Source organism: Aotus nancymaae, unplaced genomic scaffold (assembly GCF_030222135.1).
Source record: "Aotus nancymaae isolate 86718 unplaced genomic scaffold, 86718_ANA_hifiasm-v0.15.2.pri h1tg000039l, whole genome shotgun sequence".
Classification (NCBI taxonomy): Eukaryota; Metazoa; Chordata; class Mammalia; order Primates; family Aotidae; genus Aotus; species Aotus nancymaae.
Window position 1 is genome coordinate 7,516,293 of NW_026988453.1, and position 23,817 is coordinate 7,540,109.

Genomic DNA, 23,817 nt, shown 5'->3' on the forward strand with positions numbered 1-23,817 from the left:
CTTTTCTAATTGATAAATAATTATTGCCAAAATTTATTGGGTACAATGCAATGGTTTGATACATGTATACATTGTGAAACTCTCGATTCAGGCTAATTAATGTATCTACCACTTCACATATTTATCATTTCTTTGTGGTGAGAACATTTAAAACCTACTCTTGACCAGGCGTGGTGGTTCATGCCTGTCATCCTAGCACTTTGGGAGGTCAGGGTGGGTGGATCACTTGAGGCCAGGAATTCAAGATCAGCCTGACCAACATGGTGAGACCGCATCTCTACTGAAAATACAAAAATGAGCTGGGTGCGGTAGTGCACACTTGTAATCCCAGCTACTCAGGAAGATGAGACGCAAGAATAGCTTGAACTCAGGAGATGGAGGTTACATGAGCTGAGATTGCACTACTGCACTCCAGCCCGGGTGGCAGAACGAGACTCCATTTCAAAAAATAAAATAAAATATAATATAATAAAACCTGCTTTTTTAGCAATTTAAAAATATACATTATAATTATATTATTATTAACTACAGTCACCTTGCCGTGTAGTAGATCACCAGACTTTATTCCCTTGTCTCACCGAAACTTTGGACCCTTTGACCAAGGTCTCTTCTTTCCCCACCCACACCCCATTCTAGCTTCCACTAAAGGAGGAAGCTCTTGGATGAGCTCACCTATCCAAGACACTTTCCCACTGGATGCTTTCCTTCCCCTTGGCCTCCCAAGGGTTAACCTGCAGATAACAAACCCCTGCCCCCGCCACCTCCCCTCTGCACACACCGTCTCTCCCATTCCAGGGCAGTCCAGGAAAGCAGAATGGCTCAGGCAGCTGGGCAGGGGGGTGTTTAGCTTGGCCTCAGCCCAGGACTGCAGACAACTCCTCTCAACATATAGCCAGCCAGGCTGGGCCCCTTGGGCCAAGTCCCTCCCTTCCTTCCCCAGCAGAGAAAGGCCCTGGAGAAGGCCCCTCTTGGAGTAGGGAGCAGGGAGGGAGAAGAGTCTGAAAGGGATCCCGTCTCTCAAAGGCATCTTTACGCTGCAGTGGCCGCTGCACCTCTCCCTGCTCTTTGCCAGAGCCACTGGGTTAAGGCAAGAAGACACTGAGGGAATACCATGCAGCCCCCAGGTCCAGGGCTGGCAGTGCCAGGGAGATGATGCCAGTTTTAACAAGCAGAGACAAAGGTGACCTTGGGAGAAAGCAGACAGACAAGGAGTCATGTCATCCCTCCCCTTTTCTGTCTGGGCAGTAAGTGCTGAGCCCCGGGGGAGAAAAAGGGCCGGCTGCTCTAAACTGGGCCATGGGATGAGAGTGTCCATGTGGCATGGGCAGGACACATCTGTACCTGTTTTTCAACCCAGACCCCACAGCTTCTGCGTGCCACAGCCCCTGTCACCTCATCTCAATGACTTTGACAGCCAGTGAATAATTCTGCCAAGTCACCTTTAAGAGAAGCTTCTAAAGCATTCCAGGACAAATGCCCCTACTTAAGGGGTGGCCCAATGTGAACTTCTTTAGTGTCAAGAGGGGCTTTATACGGGTCCTGTGCCTAATTCCATCTGGTCTTCTTCTGTCTCCAGTCACCAACTCTACCCTAAGACACAGGTCCTCAACCGAACCCACTGAGCCCCCGAAACGGCTCTCAGTGTGGCATCCTAATCCCTCATCACCAACCAATCTTCCCTGTCCATGACACTGCCTTCAGACTGCAGATGAAACTGGCCCAGTCACCCACCTGCACCAAGTCATCCCCAGTCCTCTTGCCCTTGAGATGACAGGGTGCCTCCACCTCTGGTCTCCCTGCTTCCCCCAAGTGACAATTCAGTCACGCCCTCGCTCCCAAACCTGCTGTGCTTCTCTACTGTCTACAGGATAGAGGCTTGAAATGCAAGGTCTTTTACCATCCGGCCCCAATTTATTTATCCAACACGATCTGCTAACCACAGTTCACTGAAAGCATAGATTTGCTGTGAGTGATACAAGTCACTGGTGCCACAGGAATTCAGTGGAAGGAGACGTTAGTTCTAGCTGAGGACATCAGGGCAGACCTCCTAAGAGCGGTGTGTGTGGCCGGGCGCGGTGGCTCACGCCTATAATCCCAGCACTTTGGGAGGCCAAGGTAGGCAGATCACCTGAGGTTGGATGTTCGAGACCAGCCTGACCAACATGGAGGAAACCCCGTCTCTACTAAAAATACAAAATTAGCTGGGCATCATTGCGGGCTCCTGTAATCCCAGCTACACGGGAGGCTGAGGCTGGAGAATCGCTTGAACCCGGAAGGCAGAAGTTGTGGTTAGCCAAGATCATACCATTGCACTCCAGCCCAGGCAACAAGAGTGAAGCTCCGTCTCAAAAAAAAAATGGTGTGTGTGTGTGTGTGTGTGTGTGTGTGCGTGCGTGCATGCACACACACACACACTCACACACACTGGGGGAGATACTCCGATCATGCACTAGGCCAACTTGCATACTGCGCAGCTTGCATTCTGCCCTCCTCCTCCCTGCCTCACCCTCCCATGGGCTTGTGAGCACAAAAGACATATATTTGCAATCCACATGGTTGTAGGAAATGCTTTTCTGTACTTGAAGATTTGTCAAACTCCAGGCATCTAGGTCAACGACTGGAACAGAATCACAAAAGCTGGCAACTGCCTGTGACAAGTCCCCTGCTAGGGCTGTACCAGAACGATAACGAAAGCCAGGTCTGAAGAGGCTCCCTCCAAGGCCCTGGCAGGGCAGTTTGCTGGGAAGGCTTCCATTCTGCCCGCCCCTGAGCCCTGCCGCTCCACCCAAGGACTAGCACTGGGAAGACAGAACAGCCTGAAGGTGGGGACGAAAGAGTTTTTAAAATCTCATCTCCTTCTGGACTCCCAGACTTTTCCGTTTGAACCCTTGGAGGGAGGCGTGTAATAAGAGTTAAGAAAAAGAATCCAACCTCCTCTGCCTTCTGTGACTCTGGCAACTCTATGCCATATATCAATGGTCAGGAAGGGGAGTGGGAGATGAAACTGAGTTGGGGAATGAAGGGACAGAAGATCAGACCAGACTAGCGGACGCCTAAACCAGCCAGCTCCTCCCTTCCCAGGCAGTGCCTCGGGCCAGAGAATGAGGGGACCAGAGCCAAAGGAATAAGAGGGAAGGGAATCAGGAAGCAAAAGATGTAAATTATAGCTCTCTCCAGCTCTACCAGGGAAGCCCCTTCCCAGTGGCTGCCACCTCATCCAACTTACCAGCGAGATGTCACCACTGCAGAATCATTCTGAATGGGGTCCCTATATTCTCCAGAGAGACAGAGTGAGACCAAAAAATGGAAAACAAAACTGAGTGGTGAAGAGAGCAAGTGAGGATGAGGATGAGGAAAAAAAGAATTAATGAGCTTGTGTTGGAATTAATTTTTTTTTTTTTTTTTGAGACGGAGTTTCGCTCTTGTTACCCAGGCTGGAGTGCAATGGCGCGATCTCGGCTCACCGCAACCTCTGCCTCCTGGATTCAGGCAATTCTCCTGCCTCAGCCTCCTGAGTAGCTGGGATTACAGGCACGCGCCACCATGCCCGGCTAATTTTTTGTATCTTTAGTAGAGACGGGGTTTCACCATGTTGACCAGGATGGTCTCGATCTCTTGACCTCGTGATCCACCCGCCTCGGCCTCCCAAAGAGCTGGGGTTACAGGAGCGAGCCACCGCGCCCAGCCTGGAATTAATTTTAAAGGAGCAAACAAAAGCAATTAATGTGGAAGGGTAGAATCCCTCGCCTCAGCTGCTCTAGGGGAAGCCTCCAGGGTGACTGGAGACCTGGCTGCCTGTACTGTGTTACAAAGAAGATGGCGGTCTCTCACTTGGCGGGTGGGAGATCCAGGGAAAATGACTCACTTGTGCTCCAGGGGGAGGGGAGGAGTAACTGGGAGGCATGTACCGGAGTAGTCATACGTGTGCCAGTGAACAACGCACACACCCAGAGACATGGAGGGCAAACCCGTCAACTGCATTGTTAGCCAGAAAGGCATGCCAGGTGTGTAAAGTGCTTGTCAAAGCCTTGAGGACAAGAAGTCATGGCGTGACAGGCAATAGGAAATGAAGACCTACTCGATGCCAAGCACTGCCCTGGATGGCTTACGGTCTTATTTCTTTTCATCCAAACAACCCTATGAAGTAAGTATTCTTCTCTCCATTTTACAGATGAGGAAACTGAGGTTCCAAGAGGTTAAGCGTAAAGGAGAGAATATGTGCCTTAAATTCCCAAAGACCTAGGTCTGAATTATGGCTCCATGACTTTCTAACTAGGTGGCCCAGCCATGACACGGTGCACATGTTACTTGACATCTCCATACTCTATAAAATAGGAACACTACTACTTCCTTTCCAGGTCATTGTAAAGAGTGTGTAAAATAACGTATGCAAAGCTCCTGTGCTGGTAAGTGCACGCACAAAGTGTGTAGCAAGTGCTAGCTGTCTTCCCACCAGCCCCGCCTCATTAAGGTCAGTAGTTCATAAGAACTCATTAGTTCAACAGTCAATGCAGTCTCAAATGTGTGAAAAAGGGGAAAGCAAATGGAATTTATGGAAGCCCTTTTCTTTTTGAGATGGAGTTTTGTTTTTGTTGCTCTGGCAGGAGTGCAATGGCACGATCTCAGCTCACCGCAACCTCTGCCTCCCTGGTCCAAGCTATTCTCCTGCCTCAGCCCCAAATAGTTGGGATTACAAGCATGTGCCACCACACCCAGCTAATTTTGTATTTTTAGTAGAGACAGGGTTTCTCCATGTTGGTCAGGCTGGTCTCGAACTCCCGATCTCGGGTGATCCTCCCACCTCACCCTCCCAAAGTGCTGGGATTTCACGCGTGAGCCACTGCGCCTGGCCCGGAAGCCCTTTTCTATACCAGGTACTTTACTAGGTCTTTAGAGTAGGGTGTCGAGATTAACAAGAAGAACATGACAGAGTCCCTGCCTTCCAAGAGTTTGCAACCTAGCAAGCCAAGCCCATAAATAACTATGAGAAGAGCCATGTGAGACAAAAGCAGATAAAGACACGGAGTCTTGTGGCTCCTGGGGGCAACCAGGGAAGGCTGAGCGATCATATGACTTCTGAAAATGGGCAGGATTTCGGTAAGTGGCAGTAAGACAGGAGCAGGCTGCTTCTGTGGAAATGAAGGGGACGGGGAGGGGGCTTTCGCATGGCCTCTCCTAAGACAGACCCTGGTGGGATGCATGGGCTACTAACCAATACATCTTTTCAGTCTCCAAGAGTGGAAGACCAAAGACATCTGCAGATTCTTTGCTGTTCCCTCCCATTGAGAAGTAGAGTCGATTCTCCACCCCAAGCATCTGGGTGGGCTCAGTTTGACCAGCGGAACGTAACAGACATCACTGCATGTGACTTCTGAGGCTAGGGCATAAGAAACCTTGCAGTTTCCACTTGGACCTCCTGGAATGCTCTCTTGAGACATTCTCTCTCAGAACCAGCTGCCTCACTGAGGGCAGTCCCAGCCACATGGAGAGGCCATGTGTGGTGCTCAGGTTGACAGGCCCTGCTGAGCTCCTCGATGACAGCTGGCATCCCTTGCCCGACATCTGAGGAACCTCCCTGACGGCCCACCCAGTCGAGCCTTCGGAGGATGGCCCCGGCCAGAGACGACCCAAGCAAGGGCCACCCCCACCCCCTCCACCCGAGCCCAGTCCACCCAGAGAACCCTGGGAGAGAACCATCAGCCTTGCTCTCAGCCACTACGTTTTGGGTGGCCTGCTATGCGCAACATATAATCGGAACGCCAAGTCTCCACCTCGCCAACGTGGGCTGTTACCAGGGAAGCTGGGGCAAGGATCATACTCAAAGTGGATGTGAAAAGCGGTAAGAAAAAGAGGAACTGTGTGCTGGGAGAGGGAGACGAGGGAATCAGTGAAACTCTCCCCGTAGCCTCCAGCTCCCCAAGCCCCTCCATTCTTCCCAACTGGATGCCAGATCAATATAACCCATAATTCAGTGAACTCCCAGGGAAATAACTGGGGGAAAATCAGTACGCATAAAGACATTTATAGCAGAGCTATTCATAATAGCAACAAATTGGAAACAACCCAAATTCTCAGTAATAAGAGAAGAGCAATCCAGTAATGGAGTAACAGGACAGAATTACTTACAGTTATTTAAAATGGCAAATTTATAGATCATTGTCATACCTGGAGTGTTTGTATAAAATAACATTAAACAAAAAAGAAATTCATGACACAAGACACTAGCTACACATTAATTACAACTATACAAACACATTAACAAAGACCAGGAGGACAAGGGGAGGAGGCATATAGTTTAGCACCTGCTTACCCATTTTTAGGCAAAGTTAATTAAGCACCACTTTTTTTAAAGTACGAGTTCAACCTCACAAATCCTAAAAATGGGGTCAGGACTGCATGAGAATTGGAAGGAGACAATATTTTGGAAGATCGGAACATGCTCTCTGTCACCAGGGAATTAGGGTAGAACCCCAGACCCAGGACAGGAGAAGGGAAGGGTGGACTGGATGACAGGGATGGAGTGAGCCGGAGGGGGTGTGGTATTCCCCAGCAGGGTAGCTGAATGTTAGAAAACAAATCCTCCGTGTTTGCTGACACAGTGCAAAGAGAAGGACTCACACAAAAAGCACCCATTATCCCGTAATTATTGTCTCTCTCGTGCCTGCAATTAACGGCTGTCTGAGAGGCGGCTGCTGGGGTAAATAAATGTTCACCCGCATTAGAGTCAATCAGCCAGCTGAATCGCCAATTAACAAGCCCACTGCAGAGACACTCCCGACCAGCACAACTGCGGAGAGGCAGGGAGAAGATGAGACCGCACATCCTGGGCATGCTCCTATCCCAGCAGCAGGCAGGCGATGCTCAAAGCCACATCCTGAGCCCCAAGAGAGAAGCCAGTCCTGCCTCAACTGAGCCAAGCTGGGCAAGCAGGTATCCTGACCCCCACAGCCATGTCAGAGGGGTCTTTGTGTGCTGGTCAGCAACATCCCTGGGAGCCGCTACAGCTCTGGAGTGGTGCAGTCCTCAGCCAGTGGGAGTCTGTAGAGGAAAAGAGACGCAGGAGGAGGCCTCAGAGGTGCTGTTGCCTCCAGAGTTATGGGAGGAGAGAAACAAGACAAAGAGAGGAATCCCACAGGGTGCTGACTCCCTGAAACAGACTTACACTGACCTTAGGCTATTTTCGTTAAGCGGCAAGCTCAGAAACACAGAGAAGGAACTAACTTCAGAGAAGTCAGAGATGACTCTAGTCGGGAGGAGATGGGCAGGAGATGAGCAGCTGATAGGAGGCATCCCAACCCCTCTCCCAGGGATTTGGGGAGACAGGGGTGCTTTGCAGTCCTGTATGACGCACCTGGTGCCTGGCCACAGTGCTCTACCAGCCAGCCAGGCTCTCTCTCCTATTGTAGTCTGCAGCCAGCAGGGCTCAGGCTACATGACAAGAGGCCCCAGAAGATGTGTACCAGGCCACCAGGAAGCCACTTGGATCAGAAAGGCAGATCATGGTTGTTAGAGATTATCTGGTCCAGTGGTTCTCAACCCTGGCTTCACACTGGAATTACCCAGAGCACTTTCTGCTCTCTGCTTTGAGGGCTTTTAAAAAATACTGATGTCTGGGTATCCACCACAGACCAATTGAACCAGGGTCTGTAGGGGAAAGGGTAGGGGCCCAGGAAGGTGCATTTTTAAAGCACCCCCAGAGGATGCCGGTGACTACTTCAGCTCCCTTGGCTTACAGTTAAAAAACTGGGAGTCTGGTGCAGTAATACCTTGCCAAAGGTGACAAAGTCAGCAGGGAACAGAGGTGGAGCTAGACCCAGCTCGTCCGATTGCAGGGATGGAGCTCCTGGAACTGAACATTGCTGGCTGAATAAATGAACGGGATTCTAAGCGAGCATCATAGGGATGTTCTTGATCCTGCTGTGGTCTACATTTCCATCCATGACTTGCATACACACTTAGAAGGCATGGTTATCAGATTTGCTACTGACGAAGCTGGGAGGGATGGCTAGCACAGTGATGGCAGAATCAGGATTCCATATACTGAAATGGTAGCCTAACACTAACAAAAAAAGTACATCAGAAATGTAACACCAAACAACATTTAAACTTTAAGGTTTCAACTGTACATATCCAGAGGTTTGGAATGTATGTGCTCAAGAGTATGTTACCAATAAAACGGGGAAAACACAAGTACAATCCATATTTTTAAAAAAATACATGAGTGGCTGGGTGCAGTGGCTCACGCTTGTAATCCCAGCACTTTGAAAGGCTGAGGCGGACAGATTGTTTAAGGTCAGGAGTTCAAGACCAGGCTGGCCAACATGGTGAAACCCCATCTCTACCAAAAATACAAAAATTAGCTGTGTGTGGTGGCACACGCCTGTAATCCCAGCTACTTGAGAGGCTGAGGCGGGAGGATCACTTGAGCCTAGGGGGTGGAGGTTGCAGTGAGCTGAGATTGCGCCACTGCACTCCAGCCTGGGGTGACAGAATGAGACTCCATCTCAAAAAAAAAAAAGAAAGAAAGAAAATGAGTATTTTATAAAAACATTATGAGCTGGTGGGCACAGTGGTGCATGCCTATAGTCCCAGCTACTTGGGAGGCTGAGGTGGGAGAATTGTTCTAGGAGTTCAAGACCAGCCTGGGCAACATAGCAAATAAATAAATAAATAAATAAAGCAGGGGCCGGGCACGGTGGCTCAAGCCTGTAATCTCAGCACTTTGGGAGGCCGAGGCGGGCGGATCACGAGGTCAAGAGATCAAGACCATCCTGGCCAACATGGTGAAACCTCGTCTCTACTAAAAATACAAAAATTAGCTGGGCATGGTGGCGTGCACCTGTAGTCCCAGCTACTCAGGAGGCTGAGGCAGGAGAATTGCTTGAACCCAGGAGGCAGAGGTTGCAGTGAGCTGAGATTGTGCCACTGCACTCCAGCCTGGCGCCTGGCAACAGAGTGAGACTCTGTCTAAAAAAAAAAAAAAAAAAAAAAAAGCAACAAAACTTTATTAGGAGCATTATCATACTTGTTAGAGATTATCTGGTCCAGTGGTTCTCAATCCTGGCTTCACACTAGAATTACCCAGAGAACTTTTTGCTCTCTGCTTTGAGGGTTTTTTAAAAATACTGATGTCTGGGTACCCACCACATGAAGAAATAAACGTGAAGCTTGTGATCAAATATTCCGGAAATAGTTTTATGTCTGTCCCCAGGAACCTGGTCAGTAGGACTAATTTCAAGAGCTTGAAAGACAGGATTATCGCTCTCTGCATACCCTCAATCCTACTCCACACTGAATAATTTAGAGCCAGGCTCTTCCACTTTTAACGTGCATATGAATCGCCTGGAGACTCTTGTTAAAACAGATTCTGATTCAGCATGTTGGGGTGAGGCCGGCGATTCTGCATTTCCAGCAAGCTCCCCGGTGATACAGATGCTGGTGGGCCATGAAGAAGCAAGGATTTAGAGAGCCCTAGGGGTTCATCTGTGAAAACAGGCACTCTGAGTATGCTGTGGGCGCCTGTGTCTTTTCCCCCATAGCCTGGGAACTTGGAGAAGCAGAGAAGCTAGAGTTGGAGGTACGGAAGTTCCCAACAGTAAGTGCTCAGCTCACCTGATAAGCAAATGCACCGAATGAGCAAAGAAGAATGAGAGACCCACTGAAAGAAAGAAAAGACCCATGGGGAGGGAATTTCATTTCAGCCCAGTGTGGGTCAAGAGATTTTCCAAATAGAACGCTAGATCGCAGAACAGCATTATAAAAAGGACTTGACTGCATCAATGAGAGTTCATGTGTGTTTGGAACCAGTGTGAAGGGAGGCTTCGGGCTCCCCTTGACCCCGACCTTGCCTCTAACTCAGATCACATCTTTTATGCAGCAAAGGGGAGATCTAAGCCTGACAGCTGTCCATGGGAAAATAACCTGAGGGCTTCAGTACAATGAGCTCAATTTAAACATCAGTGATTTGCAAATTTAATCTGACATAATAGAAATATATCGTCAAGTTAGAGGGCATCAGGGTCCCATGGAACAGACCACGTCTAGAGTATTGTGTTCAATTCCAGACAATTTATTTCAGAGAAGATTAAAAGCTATCTTGTACTGAATTGCCTTTGGCTGCCAGGCACTGTTCCAAGCTTTTTACATGTATTAATGTATTTAACCCTCTCAATAACTCTATGGGGTAAGTACCATCATCACTCACATTTTACAGATGAGTAAACCAAGGCTCAGAGAGGTTAAGGATTATACCCAGGGTCACACAGCTGGTGAGTAGGAAGCCAGGTGCAAACCCAGGCAGGCGGATGACAGACTCCGTATTTTCCCCACCGGGTCATACGATCTCCCCATACTTGCCTGACTCTTGAAACAATGACAAACACGTGAACCCAGAAAAGGACAGCCAGGATGCTGAACTGGTACTGCCGTGTGGAAGTCAGAAGGAAACTTAAGCTCAACATTAAGGAAGGATATAGGTTGAAACTGTCCACAGCAATAGAAAAGCTGCTTCACAGGGCAGTGCTCCTAATCACTGGGGGCTTTCAAGCAGTGGCCGGCTGACCACGTGCCTGAGACACTAGAAAGGTGGCTGCTATGCGGGAGAAAAGCTGAACCAAGTGAAAGATTACTTTCAAGGCTGAGACTCTCAGTCCCTCCCCCATCCTGGTCTTTCCATCTGGAAAAATAGACTCTGACACCAGAAGCACAGTGTCTATAATGAGCTACATTAAGCCCGGACGTGTCCACTGATTCTGGTGTGTGTGATGGAGAGAAAGTGACAGTAATGCCCAGACCCAAAACTTGGCCAGAGCCAGGCTCAGTGGCATGCGTCTATAATCCCAGCTACTCAGGAGGCTGAGGCAGGAGGATAGCCCAGGAGTTCGAGACCAGCCTGGGCAATGCACCAAGACCCTGTCTCGAAAAAAATTTTTAAAAAACTTGGCCAGGATGCCTGCAATTCGAGCCAAGGGAAGAATTGCGGGAAATATGTAAATGAGCTGCTGCTGCTGACACCTCACTGTTCCCTGACCTGTTATCTCCCCAGGTTCTTGTGGGAGTGATAAACTCCTCTAAGCCAGCTGAAAATAGCTCACTCCTTCTCAAAGAAATATTTAAGGCCAGACGCAGTGGCTCATGCCTGTAATCCCAGCACTTTGAGAGGCTGAGGCAGGCGGATCACCTGAGGGCAGGAGTTCGAGACCAGCCTGGTCAACATGGTGAAACCCTGTCTCTATTAAAAATATAAAAATTAGCCGGGTGTGGTGACACATGCCTATAATTCCAGCTGCCCCGGAGGCTGAGGCAGGAGAATCGCTTGAACCCAGGAGGCAGAGGTTGTAGTTTGTTGAGATCACGCCGCTGCACTCCAGCCTGGGCCACAGAGTGAGCTTCTATTTCAAAAAAGAAAGAGAAAGAAAGAAAATGAAGAAAGAAAGAAAGAATTAAAAATATATAGAGTCAATTATAAAAAGTATAAAAGAGGTTCAGTGTTTCCTAACCCAAATAACGCTGCAGACCAGTACCTTATCCATATTATCAGAGTGCCCCAGAAGTGAGTGACAAAGCAGCATCTCCAAGGAGGAAAGCAGAGAAGGACAGACAAGGTGTGACCCAACCCCACCCTGCCAATCCTTCGGCCAGTGACTGGGAAGCCGGGATCCTGACTCTGAGCCAGAAGGTGGAGAAAGAAGCTGAAATCTAGCCCAGGAAAAGACATGGGTGTGAGAGTTCCATCATAGCCGGAGTTCCGGCACCTCATCCCTTGCATGTCACCCCCGCCCCAAGCATAACGCCTGGGGAAGGTGGGAAGGCGACTTACCAAGCACCAACTCTTTCAAGGCATTATGTTAACTGCTGTGGGGAGATACACATTTATCGGCGAGAAAGATATATGTGGATGGGATATTTCAGAACAACTTCTATTTCCAACCGGCTGATTCAGCCAATTAAAGGACACTTTTACAAATATAACTTAATAAGTATAAGTGTTGATGACTTTGGCCTTGGTTCTGACAACACCAAATCTGGAAGATGCTGGGCCCGATGGGACGCTCTCTATTCTGAGACGAGAAAGTCCTCCCTGAGGTCTAGACACTCTCTGTCTCCACGCTTACCACTCTACCTCCTCCCTGCCAGACTTTCCTAACAAGGAGGCCAGGACGGCTTGACCACACACAGTCCCTCAGAAGGTGCCTGAGATTCCCCTGTGCCTGCCAGCCCAGGCTTCCTTTCTCAGCCCTTCTGCCCCATTCCCTTTCAGGCTCTTTCCCACTGAGAACCCTCTCCACACTCCCCACCTCTGCTATGCCAGTCTTCCAGAGGTCTCGGGTTCTCTTCTTCCCACCCTGCTCAGATCTGGATGCCACCACAAGGCAGATGTCACAGGGTCTCCCCGTTCCCCTCTCTTAGCGCCCACGTGCACTGTGACCTGGGTTCAGCCTTACCCACAGCACAAATACTAGAGAGCTGGTGGAGGAGGGGACACTCTACATTTCCCTGAAAAGAACAGCAGGGGCAACAATGACTCCTCCTGTCCCCTCTTCCCCCACACTATGTTCTGCTCCCACACCCCGCACCCCACCCCCACCCCTCTCCCTCCCCAACCCGGAGCAAGTTCCTCCCAACAAAGCCACTGGAGCAAACCCTCCTTTCTCTGCTGAGTCACTTGACCTTCATGGTAAGAGACCGGAGGCCCTGGGGAACATCAGCTCACCCAACTTAAAGTCGCTCTCCATGCTCACATCTGAACACATCTGAAAAGTGACCCCTGTTACAGGGACAGCAAGGAAGAGCAGAAAGGCGTGGAGGGAAGTACAGGGAAAATACGAGAATGAGTGAAGCCCACCTGCTAGCTACCACCAGATGGTTAAGCTGGCTTTAAGGAGGACGCTGGGTTTCTGGATGCAGAGAAGGCCTGTTCTGCAAAGGGAGGCCATGGCCCCTAGAGGAGCTGCTGCCCATTAGATAGCCCCTCCTCAATCGCAGCTGGGCAGCGGGGAGCAAGGAAGGCTGCTGGCACTGTCTGTGGTCTCTGATTCTCCGTCCACCCTGGCTCTGCCGCTAAGCCCTGCCTCAGCTGCTTTGTGACTTGATTTCTGCACGGTCTGACGGTCCCCTTGATTATACCTACAGCAGCTGACAGGCCCTCTCCGTATGCACGGGAACATAAGAGCAGCAAACACTCTCACTCTCGCCCCTCCAGAGGAGGCAGCATCTACCGCCTGCCTCTTCCAGAACACGGGGTCTGGGTACCTGCGGAGAGGTGGCCAGCCTTGCAGTCCTGAGCCGCCACAAATGAGCCATGACCACAGGGAAGCCACGCCAGAGTGGAATCAAATAAATAACCATATCCCCCACACCTCCGTGTCTCTTACTGGCTAATATATGCCCGCACTCACAGTTGGGTCACTCAAGGGGCACGAAGACGGCTTGGCAGGAAACATGGAAACGTCCGTAAATTCTAATTCCAATTCCCCCCTCATTTCCCAGTGTGGCCTTGGGTAAGTGGCCCGTCATCTCAGAAATAGGTTTTTCCAAGGTGATCAAAGGTCGCCCTGGACAAGCCTTGGGGAAATACAGTATATTGAGTGGGTAGATGGCCGAGTATACGGATGCAGAGATTAGCGGTTCCTACAAGAAAGACACTCACGCAACTTCAGAGTGGAAATCACTTCCTCTCGAAGCACTGGGCATGCTCGCCTTGCCGGCTGGTACCATCCTAAAGTACCGATTCTCCTCATCAGAAACCCACCATCTCCCCAGCCTCCACTCAGCCGGCTGGAGACAGAAACGTACATCCCACTTGAATTTCAGCAGAATTCCTAGTCACACACACACACCACCCTGGCCTGTAACACTGCATGTCACAGAGGCACCAAGAACCGGAAATACCAAATCAAGAGCCTGGACAAGACACCTTCTGACCGCTCTCATTTTTACAGTTGGAAATGCTGCTTAAAGCAGCGGGTGCTGAGTAAATTAACAAGAAACCTAGAGAGACAAGGACACAGCTAGAGCTGAAGCTTCTTGACCCTCTGCAACCTCCTCCCCAAGCCACAGGCCCTAATTCAGCCATCAGCCACCCTCAGGCCTCCCTTCAACACAGGGCAAGTGGGGCAGCTGGAAGCTGAAAAGAGAATACACCCAAACAGCAAGGGAGTGTCTCCCAGCCATAAATGCCTTGCCCGTTCTGTTTGCAAAGGGCAAAGTCCATGAGGGAAAGGAGGAAACAGTCCCAGCTACTGAACTCCATGCACAGGGGCCAACCTGGTCCTGAGAGATGGACAAACAGGCTAAATTCACACAGCACGGCTGAAAACGGGACCAAGCAGTGTGGATTCCTTCACACGCTCCTGCTTCTCATTCTGGGCCTTATCTGTATTTTATCACAATAAATATTTATAGGGTCAGCATTCAGCCTGGGTATTCCACAGCCACTCAAGGCCCTCTTGCTCCAGACACTCCCAACCTCAGCCACCATGCACCACATCCCCACTGCCGCCTCCCCCACCCCGCTGACCTTAGCCTGTTGCTGACTGTCATCTCTGTTGTCAGATGGGAGATAGACAATGAGAAACTGGCTTCTCTGGGAACTGGTTTAAGGCTTTCCTGTCAAAAAACCTCCCAGAAGCCTGAGGCCCCTAGGCATGGCCCGGGCCCCTGACACCAAGTCTGCCCTCACAGTGAGGTCCAGTCGCTCGGCCACCGGAACAGCTCGTCGGGAAGGGTTAGCTTCAGCCGTGCAGCCAGCCCCACCCATCCTTCCCGGCTGACTCCCTTCAGACACGGAGGGAACACCCAGACTGCTTCAAGCTTGGCCTTCTGTTTCCACAGCTCTCCCCAGCAGACAAGAGGAGCCTGAGTTCTGGGCCTGCTCCAGGCCCTCAGTTTTAAGGGGGCCAGGACAGACACTGGAATCTGTTTGGATCTTGAGATCTCTGTTTCTCTCCATGTAAGAATGCTTGAGTTTTTGGCCAGGAGCAGTGGCTCACGCCTGTAATCCCAGCATGCTGGGAGGCCAAGGCAGGCGGATCACCTGAGGTCAGGAGTTCAAGACCAGCGTGCCCAACATGGCCAAACCCCGTTTCTAGGAAAAGTACAAAAAAATCAGCCAGGTATGGTGGTGTGTGCCTATAATCCCAGCTACTAGGGAGGCTGAGGCAGGAGAATCGTGTGAACCTAGGAGGCGGAGGTTGCAGTGAGCAGAGATGGCAACGCTACACTCTAGCCTGGGCAACAGAGCAGGACTCCATCTAAATATATATATATATATATAATCCTGTGTTCTCCTCACAGCAGGAATGAAACTGGGCAGCAGATTCAGCAGACATAGGGGTGGGCCATGGACCCGAGCAACAGAGACCCCAGCTCCAGCCTTGGCTCCAGGACTTGCCGCCTCTGGCACTGGGCAAGTCAGGAGACCTCTGAGTCTCAGTGACCTCGCAAACCAGAGTGGCGAGAATCCCCCAGGTGACGGCACCCGGAAGGTGAGAGCAGCAGGAGGGCCTACACAGACCTGGGAGCTTTAGCGTGCACGCTCTCTCAGTGTTTCTCAAACTGAAAGAACTGACCCATCCGTGAGTGTGAAAGCAAGTTGAAGGGTAAAGACTATCTTTAAAAATAAACATGTATGGGCCAGACAAGACTGGAATATGACATGCACCACTTACAGGAAGGGTAACAGACATGTGCTCCTGAAATGTATTTCTACTGGTTGCAGTCAAAAATTTTGATGTCTTACTTTTAAAACTTTCAGGCTGGGCACAATAGTTCATTGTAATCCCAGCACCTTGGAAAGCTGAGGCAGGTGGATCGCTTGAGCCCAGAAGTTCAAGACCAGCCTGGACAACATGGTGAAGCCCTGTCTCTACCAAAAAATACAAAAATTAGCTAGGTGTGGTGGTGCGCGCCTGTAGTCCCAGCTCCTTGGCAGGTTGAGGTGGGAGGCTTGAGGGAGGTCGAGGCTGTCATGAGCTATGATCTCACCAGGACACTCCAGCGTGGGTGACAGAGTGAGACCCTGTCTCAAAAATAAAAACAAAAAAAAACCTTTCTTGCTCTTGCAGATGTTCTCACCTGTGTAACTTGCTTTCTGCCCTCTGCAGAGTGAGCCGGTAAACTCCTTGAGGTAAGAGCCATGCCTCTAATTTCTCGAGAATTCCAGCCATCCCACCACCATCCCCTCCCAGGGCTGAGCTCAGAGCAGGGTTGGCCTCTGGTGCAAGCTGTTCACGGGCTGGAAAGCAGCCACTGAATCAAAAGTCAATGTGGAAGGCGAGGAAGGAAACCCACCACTGACAGTGCCGGGCACTGCCGCAAACATGGGCCCTGGAGGTCCAAGTCCCTCCATTTCACAGATGAGGAAACCAAAGCTCAGAGAGGTGAAGTTGTCTGGGACGTGGGGGCCGGGGGAGGACTGGGACCGATGTCTCGGTTTGGATGGCCCCGGCTTTATCACTGCCAGGATTAGCTCCTGAGCCGCCCTGTCTAATCCCCCAAACATCCCGGGAGTCCCGCGAGGGCCAGGACGACTCACACTGAAAAACACACACACAAAGGGTTGGAAACAACACAACAGCCTTTCCTACCTGCCTCTTTCTGTCTTTCCCAGTCCCATGAGGGAGAGAGGAGAGGGCTGTGCTGGGGGCATCTGGGATCTGTCTTCCTCCTTGTCCAGCCCTTGTCCTTCTCTGCCTCTTTTGAGGCTGACTTCCCCCAGCTCACCACCCTCCTCTCCCAACGCCAGCTAACCGGTTACCCAGGCAACCCAGCTGGGAGGCCGCCAGTTACCACGGCAACCCAGCATGGCCGCCAGGCTGCCTTGCTTAGGAAGGTCAGGGGACCAGCCGGGCTACAGAGCAGCTGGGATGCTGCTGGCAGGACTGGCCCAGCCAGGGGGGTGGGGTGTGGGGGGAGGTGGCCTACGTGCCTGAGATATCTAAGTTCCTGCTGTCAGGGGCCACCTTTCCCTTTGACATGTTTCCCATGAAGCAGGCTCCCCCAACTTGGGCATGAACCACAAGCCATCCTCCCAGGTTCCCTCACCCAAGCCGAACCTGACCCCTCCCACCTTCTCTACAGAGTTCCAGTCGCCTCACCTCCAGGAAGCCTTCTCAGACTGAGCAGCAGCCAGCTATCACTCAGCCTAATCCCAGGTCCTCTCACCCTCCTCCTTTCCTGAGCATATCGGGAGTCCACAGGCATGCAACCCACGTGTGTCTGCATGTAAATGTGGTCCCTCTGTGAAATATTTTGGTAAAAATCATAAGGCAGATCTAATATTTTCTAGTCCTTACTATGTGCCTAGCATGTTGTAGGTAACTTGTATGAAATTTCTCATTGAGAAACAGCAGAGAGAGGGTGAGGCTGTGTAGGGACCAGCTTCCTGGAATTCCTTCAGCTTCTGCCCTCCCCAAGCTCTCCCCACCAAACAATCCCTGGCCTGGCTTCAAGGAGACATTTTGAACTTCTATTACGTTATTAAATTTCATCATACCCAACATGGTGAAACCCCATCTCTACTAAAAATACAAAAATTAGCCAGGTGTGGTGGTACACATCTGTAATTCCAGCTACTCAGGAGGCTGAGTCAGGAGAATCGCTTGAACCGGGGAGGTGGAGGTTGCAGTGAGCCAAGATCGTGCCACTGCACTCCATCCTGCAGTGAGCCAAGATCGTGCCACTGCACTCCGTCCTGGGTGACAGAGTGAGACTCCATCTCAAAAAAAAAGAGTATTCAGGCTGGGTGTGGCAGCTCATGCCTGTAATCCCAGGGCTCCTAGAGACCAAGGTGAGCAGATCACTTGAGGCCAGGAGGTCAAGACCAGCCTGGCCAACATGGTGAAACCCCATCTCTACTAAAAGTACAAAAATTGACCAGGCGCAGTGGCTCATGCCTGTAATCTCAGCACTTTGGGAGACCGAAGCGGGCAGATCACAAAGTCAGGAGTTCGAGACCAGCCTGGCCAGTGTGGTAAAACCCTGTCTCTACTAAAAATACAAAAATTAGCTGGGCATGGCACCATCCCAGCTACTCAGGAGGCTGAGGTGGGAGCATTGCTTGAACCCAGGAGGTGGAGGTTGCAGTGAGCCAAGATCATGCCATTGCACTCCAGCCTGGCGACAGAGCAAGACTCTGTCTCAAAAAAAAAAAAAAAAAAAAGATTATCCAGTGCCAGACGTTTTCTTCATATTATTTTATTTCATTTCATCCTCAACTCTGCAAAGACTTGTTTCCTAACAGGATAGCTAAGGAAACAGAGACCCAGAGACGTTAAATAATTTTCCCAAGCTGAGACCCAGCTTAAGGTTCCTGCCTTGGGGAACCTCCTAGGAGGGTCTATCCTTTTCTTTCTTGGCCACCAACATATGTAGCATATGTCTCTATCACAGACAGCATGGTCGTTTGCTCACTCATCTGCTCCCTTACAAGACTGTGAGTTTAAAAATCTATCTTTGACCAGGCAAGTGGCTCACACCTGTAGTCCCAATACTTTGGGAGGCCGAGGCAGGGGGATCACTTGAGTCCAGGGGTTTAAGACCAGCCTGGGCAACAAAGTGAGACTCTGTCTCTACAAAAAGTAAAAAAATTAACCAGTTGTGATGGCGCATGCCTGTGTTCCCAGCTACTCAGGAGGCTGAGGTGGGAGGACTGCATGAGCCTGGGAGGTCGAGACTACAGTGAGCTATGATAGTGCCACTGCATTCCAGTGTGGGGACAGAGTGAGACCCCATCTCAAAAATAAATACATCAAAATAAAGATTCATTTTTGTAACCTAGTACCTGCCTGGTACATAAGGAGCATGCAGTAAGTATGTATCCAAAGAAAATGGTAGTGCCAGGCTCACAAGTCCTGCTCACCACTTAATTCCATGCTGTCTCTACCATATCACCCTGTCTCATTCACTCAGCCAGTCAAAAAGCAGTTACCAAACAATTATGCTGTGCCTGGGTCTGTGTGAAACATCACAGATACACATAAGACAAATCAGACCATCTCTTGCCTCAAAGAAGTACAGCGGAGTGAGAGGCAAGGCTGAGAACAGGGAATAAATTCCCCACCACTGACCCCATCCAAGGCTTTCTCATGAGTGTTTCTCTGTGCCTGTTCCTTGGGACCTAACCCTCCCATCCGAAGCTTCATATATCCAATCAGCATTTGTGAGCACCTACTATGTGCTAAGCACTGCCCTCTAATCACTCATTGAGGGGGAGAGTGGGCAGGATTAGAAAACAATGGAGTCAGGAATTACTGGACAGTAGAGAAGTGACTGAGAAGGTGAGAGTCCAAGAAGCAGTGGGCAGGGCCACTGGGAGCACATGGAGAACTTCAAAGAGATTTCACATTTGATGTGATCATGGACTCTCAGATCGCATTGCTTTGTACTCACACCTACCTCCTACACTAATTCATTTGACCCTTGGTGAGGAGGGCAGGGTGGTAATTATTATTATTATTATTATTATTATTATTACTTTGAGACAGAGTCTTGCTCTGTCACCCAGGCTGGAGTGCAGTGGCGTAATTTCTGCTCATTGCAACCTTCACCTCCCAGGTTCAAGCGATTCTCCTGCCTCAGCCTCCCCAGTAGCTGGGATTATAGGTGCATGCCACCACACCCAGCTAGTTTTTGTATTTTTAGTAGAGACAGGGTTTCACCATGTTGGCCAGGCTGGTCTTGAACACCTGACTTTGTGATTCACCCACCTCGGCCTCACAAAGTGCTGAGATTATAAGAATGAGTCGCCGTGCCCGGCCAGGGTGGGAATTATTATTCCCATTTTAGAGATGAGGATACTGAGGCTCAGAAGGGGAAGAGCATTGGGTTAGGAGGAGGAAATCTGGGTTCTAGCCCTCACTTGTCATTCTAACAGGTCTCAGCACTACGCCTCCATCACCACACTCCGATTCTTACCGCCCCACCAAAGCAGGTTTTTCTTCCCTGCTCTGATCCTCTTCAATTCCCCAGTGAGACAAGCCCGGTTTCAAGTGAGGTCAGCAGGCTTGCTGGATAGCCTGGATCCAGTCCCTGGATAGTCCATTGCTGCTCCTGTGGTCCCAGGAACCAAGCAAAACCAGAACAATGAGCGCACTACCTGAGGCTAGGTAGAACTTAAGGGGCTAATTGAAAGCATTTGGGTAATTAAAAGCAAACGGGCACCTGGTCATGATGAACCAGATTGGGTGGACACAGTGATGGTGACCTCAGAGCTCAGGAGGGACCTCACCTCCACCTAGGCCGTCTCACTGCAGGAGTGGAGCTCCTCAGCATGGATGCATGCGTATTACATCACCTCCAGCTCTATTTCCTGAATTCACACAGTGAGGACCAATTCTCTACAGAGACTAAGTGGGTGGCCTGGGAGGATTTGACAGTATCTCTGAATACCAGCTACCCTGAACACATTTCCCACCAATCCACCTCAGCACCTGTCTGGCCTTTGAGTTAAAGCCTTGCCTTCTGAAATATGATGTTCAGTAACTGACATTTGTGTCATTATTCTCAGTTTACAAAGCGTTTCCATGTATATTACTCACCTAGGTATTAGCTAGGTAGGTGGTAGTGATACTAACCCCAGTTCTCAGGCTAGGAAAGGAAAGCTCAGAAGGATTAAGTACCTTGCTACAAATCATATGGCTACTACTTGGCCAGGATTTGAACCCATGTCTTCAAATTCAAGAAGAGCCCTTTCTCCACGACCACAGCAAGAGCTAACGCATAATCATAATTAGTTTATCAGATCAGCCTGTGCTACTTTAGAAAGTGCAAAGACGTCTCATGGGAATGAGAAACGCTGGGTAGATTTGACAAGGGAGGAATCAAGACAGGAAGTGCACATGGCCACGCAGGGGCGTGGACAGGGGCTGCAGGAGTACCAGCTCCAGTGGAGTATCCTCTAAGCCAGGAGGCACTAGAGGCCCATCTCTCTTCATCCATGCACCTGCCAGAGGAAGCCCCAGCAAGTGTGCCATTCCAGGGGATTATCCTGGAGGAAGTGGCTGCCTTGGGCATGTGTGTGGCCATCTCACCACATTCTGTGCCAGTGAGGCCACAGTTCATGTTGAGGCCCCAGGAGAGCTTGAGAAGGAACTTGAGGATCTTTGGAGGAATAGGGGCACTTAGCCTTGAACAAAGAGACTCGGGAGTGTTTGGAGGGAGGGAGATGATGATACCTGTCTTCAGATATCTATGCTTCTCATGCAAATCAGCAAGGTAATAATAACAAACACATTTATCACTTATTCTACTCAGCTGGATTCTATGTGCTTTGCATATGTAACTTCATTTCTCTTCACAGGAAGCTTATGAGATAGGTAGCATCATCTTCATTTTACAAATGGAGAAACTGAGGCACAGAGCAGGAAAGCCACTGTTAGCACGATATCACTGGTAAATGGTAAATTCCAGATTCAATCTGAGTTTGACCCTATAACTATGGTTGGCTTCTTGGTTGGTTGGTTGGTTGGTTGGTTGGTTTTGATTCAGAGTCTTGCTCTGTCACCCAGGCTGGAGTGCAGGGACACAATCTCGGCTCACTGCAACCTCGCCTCCTGGGTTCAAGCAATTCTCCTGCCTCAACCTACCGAGTAGCTGGGATTACAGGAAGCCACCACCACACTGGCTAATTTTTGTATTTTTAGTACAGATGCGGTTTCACCATATTGACCAGGCTGGTCTCAAACTTCTGGCCTCAAGTGATCTGCCTGCCTCGGCCTCCCAAAGTGCTGGGATTACAGGCATGAATTACCGTGCCTGGCCAACTGTGATCTTAATGACTGTACAAACTGCCTTTTAAGAAAAGTCAAAGACTTGAACAAACAAATATGCTTGTTATATGGACATATTATATATTGCATTGCTATTAATACGGACAATCTCACATTTGATAAGTCTCTTTAAAAATTTTCTATCTTGGATAGGCGCCATGGCTCATGCCTGTAATCCCGGCACTTTGGGAGGCTGAGGTGGGCGAATCACCTGAGGTCTAGAGTTCGAGACCAGCCTGACGAACATGGAGAAACCCCGTCTCTACTAAAAATACAAAATTAGCTGTGTGTGGTGGCGCATGCCTGTAATCCCAGCTACTGGGGAGGCTGAGGCAGGAGAATCGCTTGAACCCAGGAGGCGGAGGTTGCGGTGAGTGGAGATCACACTATTGCACTCCAGCCTGGGCAACAAGAGCAAAACTCTGCCTCAAAAAAAAAAAAAATTATATCTCACACCCAATCAAACAAATGGATTGAAACAATAAATTAAAACCATGAAAAAAGTTGTAATACTCAATGTTGATGCTCATGCCACAAAAATCCATCCTCAGACACAGCTGCTGGGAATGTAAATTAGTGCTTTTGAACAAGGAATTTGGCGAAATATTTTAATAATGTAGCAATTTCACTTCTAGAAATGCAACTTAAGGGAAAAAATTATTGATATGTGTGAAGATATTTATATATTCATTGTAGCCTTGTTTTTAAAAGCAGAAAATTGGAAATACCTAGTTTAACATAGGGATTGTTATCGACAAATAAATCGAATAAGCATATCATGAAATATGAGACAGTCACTTTAAAATGATGCTGTAAAGGCCACGTGCAGTGGCTCATGCCTGTAATCCCAGCACTTTGGAGGCCAGTGTGGGTGGATCACTTGAGCCCAGGAGTTCAAGACCAGTCTGGCCAACGTGGAGAAACCCTGTCTCTACCAAAAATACATGAAATTAACCAGGTGTGGTGACACGCACCTGTAGACCCAGCCACTTGGGAGGCTGAGGTGGGACGATCGCTTGAGCCTGGGAGGTCGAGGCTGCAGTGGGCAGAGACTGTACCACAGCACTCCAGCCCGGACAACAGAGCAAGGCCCTGTCTCAACTAATAATAATAATAATAATGCTGCAAAAAAATGTTTAATGATATGAAAAAAATGCTTCCTGTTTAAGTGACAAGAATACACATCTGGTTCAAGATTTTAATGGTATATATATGCATTATGATGATAAATATAGTCATATGTTCATGCACGAATTCATAAAAGCACATATATACCAAAATTAAAATTATATATCAAATCTATGGGTCATTCTTAACTTTATATGCTTTTCTACATTCTTTAATGACTATGTATTACTTTTATACTCACAGAATAGTAATTATTTTAATGTATACGCTTCATCATATTAATTCTATGCCTTTGAATTTACCCTAAGTCACCCAAAACACAGAAAGAGCCTTATAAACAAAAATGTTCATCTTGTGCTATCTATAAAAGGGAAATAAGATGACAACCTAAGTGTCCAACATGGAAATCATCACATAAAATAGATTACAGCCACACACTGACTATCACATACTATTTTAATCAGAAGAAAACTCTTTTTATCACCATGTAAAAAAGACAGGTGACTCGTTCCACGCAGCTTCAAAGACTCAGAACCAGAGGATGGAACTCAGAAGTTGACAGATTTTGATTCAATATGGAAGAATGTCCTGACCACAGAGGAAGCTGCCTTGTGAGGTATGAGCTCCCTGTCACTGGAATTATCCAAGTGAGACTGCTGCTCCTATCAGGGAGGCTGAGGAAGGCTCGTCTGGCTTGGAGGGAGTCTGGACTAGATAGTCTCTGAGGGGCATCTGAAGGTTGTGGCTGCTAAGTGGGAGCCTCCTGAGCAGAGAGATGGCCCAGGAAAGGCTTCTACTCAGCCTACCCTCAGCTTCTTTTCCTCCTGCTCCCACTTTCTCTAAATGTCTCCCAAAATAGAGTCCTTTTTTCCTCTCTGAATGTGCTTTGAGTGGCTAGAGACTGGCCTGCTGAAGTCCCCTC

At 49.2% G+C, this 23,817-nt stretch overlaps 1 protein-coding gene across 10 annotated transcripts in view; it reads right to left on the reverse strand.

Moving 5' to 3' along the window:
* Nucleotides 1–23,817, reverse strand: part of PLEKHA6 (pleckstrin homology domain containing A6) — a 161,790-nt gene that overhangs the window by 116,209 nt on the left and 21,764 nt on the right. Inside the window, exon 1 of one of the 10 annotated variants that reach the window (XM_021677200.2) lies at nt 16,587–16,712. The exons of 8 other annotated variants lie outside the window; for them this stretch is intronic. In XM_021677200.2, the coding sequence (XP_021532875.2) occupies nt 16,587–16,648 (62 nt within the window). In that variant the 5' untranslated portion in view covers nt 16,649–16,712. Of the gene's footprint in view, nt 1–14,518; nt 14,612–16,586; nt 16,713–23,817 lie in introns of those variants that run through there. One more of the 10 variants, XM_021677202.2, reaches the window with a different exon arrangement.